Source organism: Symphalangus syndactylus, chromosome 12 (assembly GCF_028878055.3).
Source record: "Symphalangus syndactylus isolate Jambi chromosome 12, NHGRI_mSymSyn1-v2.1_pri, whole genome shotgun sequence".
NCBI lineage: Eukaryota > Metazoa > Chordata > Mammalia > Primates > Hylobatidae > Symphalangus > Symphalangus syndactylus.
In genome coordinates this window covers 97,456,324-97,470,676 of record NC_072441.2, presented here as the reverse complement: position 1 = coordinate 97,470,676, position 14,353 = coordinate 97,456,324, and the positions used below count along the sequence as shown (strand labels likewise).

Below are 14,353 nucleotides of genomic sequence, written 5' to 3'. Positions count from 1 at the left end.
TTTGTGCTGCACTGATACTGGTTTATGGTTCATGTGGAATTAATTTTTTTTAATGTAAGGCCAAGTTATCTGATGGTGGTTAGCATGGATTTCTGAAATCTCTGAGTATAGTTGAAGAAGGGAAATCTGATCTAGAGGTAAAAATTGACCTGGAATTTAGATAGGTCCTGCAGATTATGGTGATAATAATAGTCTGAAAAGATTAAAAGAACCTCAAGTGATTAGGACTTGACCAAATAATTCGTCCTTGAAATGGTCTGGGGAGAAAGATGTTTGATGGAAGAATGCACATATTACAAGGAGGAAACATTTTTGAAAATTATTTTTCTGAAAATGTAAAGAGAGGAAAATTTTATAGGGGAAGGAATATTAATATTGTTATTTGTAGTTACCTTTTGATACATTAGCATAAAAATGTTTAAAAATCAATGTAGCACTTAGCTACATCAAATTCAAATTTAAAGTTGAATTTTTCCTGCATTGCTGTCACATGTATTTCCCTTGGATACTCATAAGTATGAATTAGAATGTTATGAGCAAATTATGAGCAATACACACTTAAATTTTCCCATTCATAAAATAAATTACATGAACAGGAAAAATCCCATTTTGTATGTCTACTTATAAAGAATCTCAATTTTGACTGAAAAATATCTTGTTTTTAGATGGCTTGTGAGAAGGAAGAGAATATTAACCAAGACTTAAAAGAGAATGAGACAGTAATAGAGCACACCAAACAGCATTCTGATCCTGACAAATCTTTGCAGGATGAGGTCTCACCAAGAAGAAATGACATCATTTCTGTACCAGGTATTCAACCTTTGGATCCCATATCAGATTCAGATAGTGAAAACTCTTTCCAGGAATCCAAACTAGAAAGCCAGAAAGACTTGGAGGAGGAAGAGGATGAGGAAGTAAGGAGATATATTATGGAGAAAATTGTACAAGCTAACAAGCTGCTACAGAATCAAGAACCCGTGAATGATAAAAGGGAGCGAAAACTTAAGTTCAAGGACAAGTTAGTTGATTTGGAAGTTCCTCCACTAGAAGACACTACTACTTCTAAAAATTATTTTGAAAATGAACGGAATATGTTTGGGAAACTGTCACAGTTATGTATTTCCAATGATTTTGGACAAGAAAATGTGCTCTTGTCACTTACTAATGGAAGCTGTGAAGAAAACAAGGATAGGACAATACTGGTAGAGAGAGATGGAAAATTTGAACTTCTGAATTTACAAGACATTGCTAGTCAGGGGTTTTTGCCTCCCATTAATAATGCAAATAGTACAGAAAATGACCCTCAGCAGTTGTTACCCAGATCTTCCAACTCCTCTGTCAGTGGCACCAAGAAAGAAGATTCTGCAGCAAAGATTCATGCTGTCACTCACTCATCAACAGGAGAGCCGCTGGCTCATATCCCTCAGCCACCACTCAACCGCAAGACTTGTCCAAGCTCTGCTGCCAACTCAGATCGATGTAAAGGGAATGGGAAATCTAATCACAGGACACAGTCTACACATATCTCACCAGTGACTTCAACATACTGTCTTTCCCCTCGACAGAAAGAACTACAAAAACAACTAGAACAAAAGAGAGAAAAACTGAAAAGAGAGGTGAGAACCTAAGTGGGCATTATATTAAAAGTAGAGTATGTTTTACTGTTTTATAAATGCAATGAGAATTAAAACAGTTGTTCAAACCATTGGAGACTTTTTTTGATTGCTTTATTTATCTATTGTTAGATTGATTAAGTGTTAAGAATATGTATTTATGGAATGAACACAGTGATTACTTTGGTCCTTGTAAGGATCACAAAGAATAGTAAACTGATCTGTTAGCGGAGATCTCAGTGATGACTTCATCTGATCCTTTCATTTTAAAGGTGAGACTCACGAGACGTTATGTGACTGCTGAAAGTAATCTTGATATGATAGGTAAAAATAAAATGTCAGATGGAAAAATGAAGGGAGAAAGTGTAGAGGTTTAGGAGGCAACAGGAAGACTTGGACTGTAATTCTTTTATTTGCATGTGTTTCATAGTACTTTCTATGCCTACAGTTCTTTTATTTACAGGATTTTAGTTTCAGATTAAGAATATAGCCTAATATTCTTAATGAAATGTCTCCAAAATGCCATATAGAATCCTAAATTAATTTTTTGGTTTTTCATATTTGTTCTTATGTGAAACTCTATGTATCTTATAATTGAAAATTCCAGGACTTAAACTTGTGAGTTTTCTCAGAATTACTTATATCAGTGCTCCAATTCTTTGTTTTACTGGAAACCTAATGGTATTAAGCTGAACCATACAAAATGTCTAATTCTAAATATGAAGCTCAGCAGATAATACATGAGAAGTGACCTTACAGATCATTTTGCAGATAAGAAAACCTTAGAAAGTTTAAATAACTTTACCAAGGTATATCTGTACTTGTTAGTAGCAAACTGGAATAAAAATTTCCAGTTCTCTGGCACCCTTGAGAAATGGTGTGTTATCTACTTTATATGGGAAATTATCCGGGAAATATCAGGCATTTAAATCAGGAATTGGCATTAGCAAAAAAAAAAAAAAAAGTGAAAAATGACTTCGTAAGAATGTGTAACCTCTAGCACACTCAGATAAGAACCTAGAAGGGTGCATGTGTATAGAGCTTCGTTCACTTGGTCACTAATAGCCCTAATAGTCAAACTAGGTTTACTTGATTCAGGTATAAAACAACACTTAAAAGTATAAGAGTTTGGTGACAATACAAAATAATTTTTTGAGAATGACATCTATATGTTTGCTATACACAAATGTGTAGGTATGTGTGTATACTTTTACAAAAATTATACCGGTGATTTTATATAGTTGTCACTGCCTTTTTATTAATGAACTGATGTTAGTCTTTAACTGGTGTGAAGGATGGATAATTCTGTTTTCATTTTGATTCTCTTTTCTGAATGTCACACACTCTTTGTTCTGAAATACACTTTTGTTGTATCCTATAACTAACTTGGCTCAAGGCATGGTCTTCAAGTACTAAGGCTTTTAACATGTTTTAGTTGGTTTCAGGGGAAAGCTTTGCTTTTTTATGCCCATATTTTCTGGGTTGGCCTGCTATACTCCGTCTTTCTAACCTAAGTGCATCAGTTCAGTGTTCTCTTTGGCAACTCCGTTATCAGTGCTTTGGCTGATAGCTTCTGTGTAATATACCTGAATGTTCCCCTTGGAAAGATAATCATCTTTTGTCATACTGTATTCATACAAGGCATCCAAAGTCCTTTCTGTGAAATGGAAATGTATAAATAATGTAAAATTTAATTCTTAACAAATTCATTTATATTTCCTATAATACAGGCTACTTTAGGGCTTAGAAAATAGTATATAGATATTCTCAAATATATTTTATGTTGTTTGGTAGAAGTTTTCCTTTCCTCCCTTCCTTCTGTTCAATCAAAAGGAATTAGAAAGTCTTGCTATATTGTCAAAATGTAAGGAAAACACTTAGAATTCCATTATTTGAAGAAAATTTTACTATGAACTTGTTAAATTAGCCCAGCTAATTTTTGCATTTTGGGTAGAGACGGGTTTTCACCATGTTGGCCAGTCTGGTCTCGAACTCCTGACCTCAAGTGATCTGCCTGCCTCGGCCCCCTGAGGTGCCGGGATTACAGTGCTGGGATTACACCGCGTCTAGCCTAGAAGGACCAATTTTCTGATGGAAAGTTTTAGGATCAGGGAATCCTAATTTCAGATCTCAAAATATATGTCTCTACTCTGATAACTCATACAATTTTATTAGTCTTCCATTAATGTCTTTTCATATTCTTTTACTAGGAAGAGCGACGAAAAATAGAAGAAGAGAAAGAAAAAAAGAGAGAGAATGACATAGTATTTAAAGCATGGTTGCAAAAGAAAAGAGAGCAGGTCTTAGAAATGAGGAGAATTCAGCGAGCAAAGGAAATTGAAGACATGAACAGTAGAGTAAGTAAAACTTCTCTGAAAAATAAGTTCATACAGATATGAAAGCTGAACTTATTTACAGAAGGGAGTCTGGATATCAGACTAACAGCCTATGGAAGATGTAGAAAAGTTGTTCAAGAACTACCCTTGCAAAAGATGCAACATGCAGATAACTACAGTTAGGTTCTAAGAGGTCTTGTGAAAATAAAATGATTCCTATTTTGTTCAGACTTTGATGGAACAGAAAACTATCAATTCATTTTTTCAAGGTGTAACTTTGGTATTCAAACAGGGCAAGGATACACACACCCACCCCCGCCCCACAAAACCCTAAAGACTGGTCTCACTTAAGACTAGACATATAGAAATATTACATAAATCTTTAGCAAATTAAAGACACCAAATTATTTAATTTAAAAGAATTAAAAAAAACTAAAACAGAAAATCCAAGAGAAAATTTAAAAATCATCCATATCCTTACTAAAAAAAGATATATATGTAAAATAAAGTTGAAAGTATAATAATAATAAAATTTAAAAAAAAGAAAAAAAATTCAACCCTAAGCTCTTCCAGGCTCATCTCCAGTGATAACCACTTTTAACAGCGTGGTGCAAATCTTATTTATATTTATATCTTATTTATATTTATATATTTACATGTCAAAAGTTTTATTCAGTTTTTTTTCACTTCATCATGGAACTCTTTCTAGGCCATTACATTTAAATCTTTTTCAAATAGCTGCGTAGTATTACAGTGTTAATTTATTAAGTCATTCTTCATTTGTAGATATTTAGGTTGGTTCCAATGTTGCGCTAGTTAACAGTGCTGTAGTGAAGATATACATTCTATGGGAACATCAGTAATCTGTAGGAGAAGTTCTTCAGAGGCGAATTTATAATTTTTGAAGGCTTAGAGTGAAATGTTTGGTTAAAGATGCAAAAGTAACCTCCCAAAAGATAATATGAATTTATAGTTCCTCCAACAGTGTGTGAGAGTAAATGCTATACCTGTTCCTCCAACGGTGTGTGAGAGTGAATGACTAACACTGTATGTGGGTTATCATCTTATTTTTCCTTCAAATTAATAATATACATGCTTGTATATGAGCATGTGTGAGAAATAATAAGAGATAGATATAGGTCTCTACCCCTAGTTTTTGGCACAGAGCTCCTAAAACCTTTTTAGTTTCTTGAGTGATAGGGGTTCTACATGTATCTCTTGTTCTAATAACTGAGCTTTTATTCTGGCTTCTGACAAAGAGCTGCTAATTCCTTGGAACTTCTTAGGTGATACGACTCTCTTTGTTCTGATAAGATGACTCTTGGTGGGCTCCTGGATAGGGGCTGGCTGCCAGAAAGACTAAGCCATGATTAGAAGCTCGGAACTTTCAGTTCTAACTCCTTTCTTCTAGGAAGGGGGAAGGGGCTAGAGATTGAGTTAATAATCTCAATAACTATGTGATGAAGGCTTTATAAAAATCCCCAACCTGCAGGGTTCAGAGAGCTTCTAGGGTATGGGAAATATGGTGTTGGGAGGGTGGCGTGCCCCCAAGAGGGCATAGAAGCTTCACACCCCTTCCCAAATACTTTGCCTTGTGTAGCTCTTTATCTGTGTCTTTTATTATATTCTGTATTAATAAACTTGTAAATGTGTTTCCCCGAGTTATGTGAGTTGCTCTAGCAAATTAATCAAACCTGAGGAGAGGGTCATGTTCCCACCACTCCCCACCCTGGCAATATATAGCTGGTCAGACAGAAGCGCTGGTCACAATCTAGGCTTTTGATTGATATCTGAAGTGGAGGCAATCTTGAGGGATTGAGCCCTTAACCCATGAGATTTGATGCTAACTCCAGGGATATATAATCAGAATTGGATTAAATTGTAGGATACTCAGCTGGTGTTAAACTTGTCAGTGTGGGAAGTGGGAACCCTCCCCCATTTTGGTAACCAGAGGTGAAGTATTCTGTGTTGAGTGTGAATGAGAAGGAAAAACAATTGGTTTTCTATTTATATAGCGTGTGTATTCTTCGGTGAATTTCCTGTTTATAATCTTTTTCCTTTTTTAATTTGGTTTTTATTATCGAAGTGGTATATGAGAGATTTTGATCCTGTCTATTATATATGTTATATATTTTCCTAGTCTGACAATATATTTTTTGTTACAGTGTTTATTATGCCATTCGTGGAAGTTTTTAGCTTTTTAAAATCTTGGGATGGGCAGTACTTTCACAGGCAAGGCAGAAAAAGCATAAACTAAAAGAGAAAATATGGAGAAATTTGACTGATACCATATAGTAAAATAATAATATACTGAGTAAGATTTAGGAAGGAAATTATGGATCAGTAATAACAGATCTACTAATATCATTCATCACATCAATAAGTAGATACAAGAATATTATCTTGAAAGATATAGCAAAGTTATAATTTCTTTTTAAAAATTCCTAATAAAATGCGGATTATAAACACTATAATGGGGAAATACTCTAGGCATACCTGTTATAATCAGAAACATGTAAGGTTCTATATTAAATAACTGTATTCTGGTGTTTCAATCCAATTCATTAAGAAAAGGAAACAAGGTAAAAATAATAGGAGTGACGGGGCCAAAATGGCTGACTAGAAGCGGTGGGGCTCAGAGGCTCCCATTGGAAAAAAACATAATAAGCATGTGAATCCTTCACTGGCAACCAAGGTATCCAGGTTCTCTCATCAAACTTGACTAGAAGGCTAGCGTGACCCATGGACAGAAGGAAGAGCAGTGTAGTGCGTGGCCCACCTGAGAGCTACACGGGAAAGGAGAACCCCCTACCCCCAGCAAAGGGAGGCAGTGAATGAGCAGGCTACCCAGAAGGGGAAACTGTGCTTTTCCCACAGAACTGTGCAACCCATGGATCAGAAGATCCCACTAGAAAATCCAGGCCACTGGGGCCTAGCATCCCAACCCTAGAACACGAGTCTTACAGCTTCTCAGCTGGAATCTACTTAAGCCTACTGAACTCCTCGTGGGAGGGGTGACCAATTTAAATTGTTGAGTTTCAGGTACGCACAAAATATCCAGGTGAAGATGTTGAAGATTAGTTGGAGAAATTTATCCAGTTTTCAGGAGAAAAGTTGGGACTGGAGATAGGAAATCAGCAATTTCAGAGATGGAGTAGTTTGTGCGATGAGGATATGGCCATAGAAATACGTGGCAAGTGTACTGGAGAAAGACGTAGAAGATGAGAGAATCAAAGGTCTTTGGGGGTGGATGTTCAATGGCTCTTCTATGTAGTTATAAATATACCTTGGGACTGGGATGGAGAGGAATATTGAGTCAGGAGTGATCAGAGGTGGCTACATAACTATCTTTAATAGAGCCAAATGATACAAATATCAAAGGAGAATGGGTTTTCTCAGGAAAACAGAAATACAATTCAGAAGACATATGGGGGAATTAAGAGAATATTAATTTATTTGTCTGACCACCGAAGTACTTGAAGTATGGCAGAAAATGCAGCCTCTGTTTCAGAGAAGATGTGGCTTGGGGGAGAATCAGAATTTGCGTAAGATAGGAAATTTAGGGCCAGATCCCTTTCAGTGACTTGGGAGGATGGATGTTATTTGGGAGTTTTTATATCATTGAATAGGAATTACAGAGAACTAGCAAGGGTTATGAAGGACAGGAGGAATTTGGGATTGGGTGAAGAAGCAGCACAGCATATTGCTGTAGTGATTAAAGGTATAGAAGACAAGAGGAGTTTATGTTTCAGTCAGTGACCACGGAAAACACAGCTATGGCCATACTGCTGATAGCTTCTTGGACGATGATGGGCCTTCAGGCCTCATGGCATTCCGAGTATTATAATTTTTTAAATGGGGTATTTGCAAAAATAAATGTACAATATGTTCTATTGTGCAATATTTGTACATAATTGTGCTATATTTGTACATAATAAATAGTAATCTTGGATTGTATTCTCAGAAAACATGAGTCATATTGAACATAATTTATTTCAAAAAATTTTATGTAGAAGACATCATGGTTATATATTTCCCTTTGAATATTTATTTTGAATATGTAGTATTTTTTGCTACATTTCAAGTCTGTCTCAAAAATATGTTTTAATGAGAAATAGTATCACAAACTAATAGTATTCTGAAGTACTTTTATGAACTTTGTCTCTACTGAAGCTGAAATGTAGCACAATTTGGTAGTTGATTAATTTGGCTTATTAATACATTGCTATAATAAGTGCATTATGTTGATTATTTCTGTGGGACATTGTGTATAATGTGAGTCATAGTTTCCAGAAAATATCTTTAGCATTTATAGATTGTGGAATGACCTTTTTTACATTAGATGAATAAAAGATCTTAGGTGATGTAATTTTTATTGCCATTTTTAGGAAAAATAGCTAAAAATGTCTTTCCATCATTGTTTTGAAATTTGCTTCTCTTGCTCAGTGATATATATGTATACACACACATGAAAATGTATGTATGTATATAGTCTATCTATGTTAACCATCCATGGGTACTTGTATACCTTGTGTATTCTGCATTGGATGTAGTGTTGTATTAATGTCAATATAGTCTAGTTGGTTGATAGTGTTGTTAAGATGTTCTGCATGCTTATTGTCTTCCCCCATTTTTCCTATGAATTACTGAGAAAATAGTGTTAATAATTTCATCTATCATTGTGCCCTTGCCTATTTCTCCTTTGGTTCTGTTGAGTTTTGCTTCATGTATTTTAAAGTGTTGTAGGTATACATTTAGGACTTTATGTCTTCCTGATAATGACCTTCTCCCATTATGAAATGTCCCTCATATCCTGAAGTCTGTTTTGTCTGAGGTTAATGTAGCCACATCAGTGTTCTTATGCTTACCATTTGTATGGTATAAGTTTTTTCATATTTTACTTTCAGTGTTTCTGTGGCTTTATATTTAAAGTGGCTTGTGCAGACATCATATATTTGAATCTTCCAGTCCAGCAGTCCACTCCTTTTACTTAGTATTCACTTGTATTTAATTATTTTTTTTAAATTATACTTTAAGTTCTGGCATACGTGTGCAGAAAGTGCAGGTTTGTTACATAGGTAGACACGTGCCATGGTGATTTGCTGTACCTATCAACCCGTCGTCTACATTAGGTATTTCTCCTAATGCTATCCCTCCCCTACCCCCCCACCCCCCGACAGGCCCCAGTGCGTGATGTTCCCCTCCCTGTGTCCATGTGTTCTCATTGTTCAACTTCCACTTATGAGTGAGAACATGCAGTGTTTGTTTTTCTATTCCTGTGTTAGTTTGTTGAGAATGATGGCTTCCAGCTTCATTGATGTCCCTGCAAAGGACATGAACTCATCCTTTTTTATAGCTGCGTACTATTCCATGGTATATAACTGCCAAATTTTCTTTCTCCAGTCTATCATTTATGGGCATTTGGGTTGGTTCCAAGTCTTCGTTACTGTGAATAGTGCCTCAATAAACATACATGTGCATGTGTCTTTATAGTAGAATAATTTATAATCCTTTGGGTGTATACCCAGTAATGGGATTGCTGGGTCAAATGGTATTTCTGGTTCTAGAGCCTTGAGGAATCACCACACTGTCTTCCACAGTGGTTGAACTAATTTACACTCCCACCAACACTGTAAAAGAATTCCTATTTCTCCACATCCTCTCCAGCATCTATTGTTTCCTGACTTTTTAATGATCGCCATTCTAACTGGCGTGAGATAGTATCTCATTGTGGTTCTGATTTGCATTTCTCTAATACCAGTGATGATGAGCTTTCTTTCATATGTCTATTGGTTGCATAAATGTTTTCTTAGAGAATTGTCTGTTCATATCCTTTGCCCACTTTTTGATGGGGTTGTTTTTTTCTTATAAATTTAATTTCCTTGTAGATTCTGGATATTAGCCCTTTGTCTACTGGATAGATTGCAAAAATTTTCTCCCATTCTGTAGGTTGCCTGTTCACTCTGATGATAGTTTCTTTTGCTGTGCAGAAGTTCTTTAGTTTAATTAGATCCCATTTGTCAATTTTGGCTTTTGTTGCCATTGCTGTTGGTGTTTTAGTCATAAAGTCTTTGCCCATGCCTGTGTCCTGAATGGTATTGCCTAGGTTTTCTTCTAGAGTTCTTATGGTTTTAGGTCTAACATTTAAGTCTTTAATCCATCTTGAGTTAATTTTTGTATAAGGTGTAAGGAAGGGGTACAGTTTCAGTTTTCTGCATATGGCTAGCCAGTTTTCCCAGAAACATTTATTAAATAGGGAATCCTTTCCCCCTTTCTTTTTTTTGTCGGGTTTGTCAAAGATCCGGTGGTTGTAGATGTGTGGCATTATTTCTGAGTCCTCTGTTCTGTTCCACTGGTCTATATATCTGTTTTCGTACCAGTACCATGCTGTTTTGGTTACTGTATCCTTGTAGTATAGTTTGAAGTCAGGTCCATGATGCCTCCAGTTTTGTTGTTTTTGCTTTGGATTATCTTGGCTATGTAGGCTCTTTTTTTTTTTTATATGAACTTTAAAGAAGTTTTTCTAATTCTGTGAAGAATGTCAATGGTAGCTTGATGGGGATAGCACTGAATCAGTAAATTACTTTGGGCAGTATGGCCATTGTCATAATATTGATTCTTCCTGTCCATGAGCATGGAATGTTTTTCCATTTGTTTGTGTCATCTCTTATTTCCTTGAGCAGTGGTTTGTAGGTCTCCTTGAAGAGGTCCTTCTCATCCCTTGTAAGTTGTATTGCTAGGTATTTTGTTCTCTTTGTAGCAATGTGAATGGGAATTCACTCATGATTTGGCTCTCTGTTTGTACTACTGCTGTATAGTAATGCTTGTTATTTTTGCATGTTGATTTTGTATCCTGAGACTTTACTGAAGTTGCTTATCAGCTTAAAGAGATTTTGGGCTAAGATGATGGGGTTTTCTAAACATACAATAATATCATCTGCAAACGGAGACAATTTGACTTCCTCTCTTCCTATTTGAATACCCTGTATTTCTTTCTCTTGCCTGATTGCCCTGGCCAGAACTTCCAATACTATGTTGAATAGGAGTGGTGAGAGAGGGCATCCTTGTCTTGTGCCAGTTTTCAAAGGGAATGCTTCCAGCTTTTGCCCATTCAGTATGATATTGGCTATGGATTTGTCATAAATAGCTCTTATTATTTTGAGATACGTGCCATCAATACCTAGTTTATTGAGAGTTTTTAGCATGAAGTGCTATTGAATTTTATCGAAGGCCTTTTCTGCAACTATTGAGATAATCGTGTGGTTTTTGTCATTGTTTCTGTTTATATGATGGATTACGTTTATTGATTTGCATGTTGAACCAGCCTTGCATCCCAGGGATGAAACCGACTTGATGTTGAACTTTTTCATGTGCTGCTGGATTCGGTTTGCTGGTGTTTTATTGCGAATTTTCACATCGATGTTCCTCAGGGATATTGGCTTGAAATTTTCTTTTCTTGTGTCTCTGCCAGGCTTTGGTATCAGGATGATGCTAGCCTCATAAAATAAGTTAGGTAGGAGTCCCTCTTTTTCTGTTGTTTGGAATAGTTTCAGAAGTAATGATACCGGCTCCTCTTTGTACTGCTGATAGAATTCAGCTGTGAATCTCTCTGTTGCTCAGCTTTTTTTGGTTGGTAGGCTATTAACTACTGCCTCAATTTGAGAACTTGTTATTGGTCTATACAGGGATTTGGCTTATTTCTGGTTTAGTCTTGGGAGGGTGTATGTGTCCAGGAATTTATCTGTTTCTTCTAGACTTTCTAGTTTATTTGCATAGAGGTGTTTATAGTATTATATGATGGTAGTTTGTATTTCTGTGGGATCAGTGGTGATATCCCCTTTATCATTTTTTATTGTGTCTATTTGATTCTTCTCTCTTTTCTTCTTTATTAGTCTGGATAGTAGTCTATGTATTTTGTTAATCTTTTCAAAAAACCAGCTCCGGGATTAATTGATTTTTTGAAGGGTTTTTCATTTGTCTATCTCCTTCATTTCTGCTCTGATCTTAGTTATTTCTTGCTTTCTGCTAGCTTTTGAATGCATTTGCTCTTGTTTCTCTAGTTCTTTTAATTGTGATGTTAAAATGTTGATTTTAGATGTTTCCCACTTTCTCCTGTGGGCATTTAGTGCTATAAATTTCCCTTTAAACACTGCTTTAGCTGCATCACAGAGATCTGGTACATTGTGTCTTTGTTCTCATTGGTTTCAAAGAACTTATTTATTTCTCCCTTAATTTTGTTATTTACCCAGTAGTCATTCAGGAGCAGGTTGTTTAGTTTCCATGTAGTTGTGTGGTTTTGAGTGAGTTTCTTAATCCTGAGTTCTAATTTGATTGCACTGTGGTCTGAGAGACTGTTTGTTATGATTTGCATTCTTTTGCATTTGCTGAGGAGTGTTTTACTTCCAATATATGGTCAATTTTAGAATAAGTGCAATGTGATGCTGAGAAGAATGTATATTCTGTTGATTTAAGGTGGAGAGTTCTATAGATGTCTATTAGGTCTGCTTGTTCCAGAGCTGAGTTCAAGTCCTGAATATCCTTGTTAATTTTCTGTCTTGTTGATCTGTCTAATATTGACAGCAGGGGGTTAAAGTCTCCCACTATTATTGTGTGGGAGTCTAAGTCTCTTTGTAGGTCTCTAAGGGCTTGCTTTATGCATCTGGGTGCTCCAGTATTGGGTGCATATATATTTAGGATAGTTAGCTCTTCTTGTTGCATTGATCCCTTTACCATTATATAATGCCCTTCTTTGTGTTTTTTGATCTTTGTTGGTTTAAAGTCTGTTTTATCAGAGACTAGTATTGCAACCCCTGCTTTTTTTTTTTTTTTTTTTTTTGCTTTCCATTTGCTTGGTAAATATTCCTCCATCCCTTTATTTTGAGCCTATGTGTGTCTCTGCACATGAGATGTGTCTCCTGAATACAGCACACCTATGGGTCTTGACTCTATCTGATTTGCCAGTCCGTGTCATTTAATTGGGGCATTTACCCCATTTACAGTAAAGGTCAATATTGTTATGTGTGAATTCCATCCTCTCATTATGATGCTAGCTGGTTATTTTGCCTGTTAGTTGATGCAGTTTCTTCATAGTGTCAATGGTCTTTACAATTGGCATGTTTCTGCAGTGGCTGGTACCTGTTTTTCCTTTACATATTTAGTCCTTCCTTCAGGAGCTCTTGTAAGGCAGGCCTGGTGGTGACAAAATCTCTCAGCATTTGCTTGTCTGTAAAGGATTTTATTTCTCCTTTGCTTATGAAGCTTAGTTTGGCTTGATATGAAATTCTGGGTTGAAAATTCTTTAAGAATGTTGAATATTGGTCCCCCACTCTCTTCTGGCTTGTAGGGTTTCTGCAGAGAGATCTGCTGTTAGTCTGATGAGCTTCCCTTTGTAAGTAACCTGACCTTTCTCGCTGGCTGCCCTTAACATTTTTTTCTTCATTTCAAACTTGGTGAATGTGGCGATTATGTGTCTTGGCGTTGTTCTTCTTGAGGAGTATCTTTGTGGTGTTCTCTGTATTTCCTGAATTTGAATGTTTACATGCCTTGGTAGGTTGGGGAAGTTCACCTGGGTAATATCCTGAAGAGTGTTTTCCAACTTGGTTCCATTCTCTCTGTCACTTTCAGGTACACCAATCAAACGTAGGTTTGGTCTTTTCACATAGTTCCATATTTCTTGGAGGCCAAGTTTGTTCCTTTTCATTCTTTTTTCTCTGATCTTGTCTTCACACTTTATTTCATTATGTTGATCTTCAATCTCTGATATCCTTTCTTCCACTTCATCGATTTGGCTATTGATAGTTGTGTATGTTTCACGAAGTTCTCATGCTGTGTTTTTCAGCTCCATCAGGTCATTTATGTTCTTCTCTAAACTGGTTATTCTAGTTAGCAACTTGTCTAACCTTTTTTGAAGGTTCTTAGCTTCCTTGCATTGTGTTAGAACATGCTCCTTTAGCTCAGAGGAGTTTGTTATTACCCACCTTCTGAAGCCTACTTCCGTCAATTCATCAAACTCATTCTCTGTCCAGTTTTGTTCCCTTGCTGGCGAGGAGTTGTGATCCTTTGGAGGAGAAGAAGCATTCTGGTTTTTGGAATTTTCAGCCTTTTTGAGCTGGGCTTTCCTCATCTTTATGGGTTTATCTACCTTTGGTCTTTGATGTTGGTGACCTTTGGATGGGGTTTTCGTGTGGATATCCTTTTTATTGATGTTGATGCTATTCCTTTCTGTTTGTTAGTTTTCCTTCTAACAGTCAGGCCCCTCTGCTTCAACTCTGCTGGAGTTTGCTGGAGGTCCACGCCAGACCTTGTTTGCTTGGGTATCACCAGCAGAGGCTGCAGAACAGCAAAGATTGCTTCCTGTTTCTTCCTCTGGAAGCTTTGTCCCAGAGGGGCACCTGCCAGAGCTCT

The 14,353-nt window shown here is 36.4% G+C and overlaps 1 protein-coding gene across 8 annotated transcripts in view; it reads left to right on the top strand.

Moving 5' to 3' along the window:
- Positions 1-14,353, top strand: part of CCDC181 (coiled-coil domain containing 181) — a 56,864-nt gene that overhangs the window by 28,701 nt on the left and 13,810 nt on the right. For all 8 annotated transcript variants that reach the window (XM_063627227.1, XM_063627226.1, XM_063627225.1 and 5 more), the window contains exons 3-4: positions 666-1,616; positions 3,824-3,970. In XM_063627227.1, the coding sequence (XP_063483297.1) occupies positions 666-1,616; positions 3,824-3,970 (1,098 nt within the window). The remainder of the gene's footprint in view (positions 1-665; positions 1,617-3,823; positions 3,971-14,353) is intronic.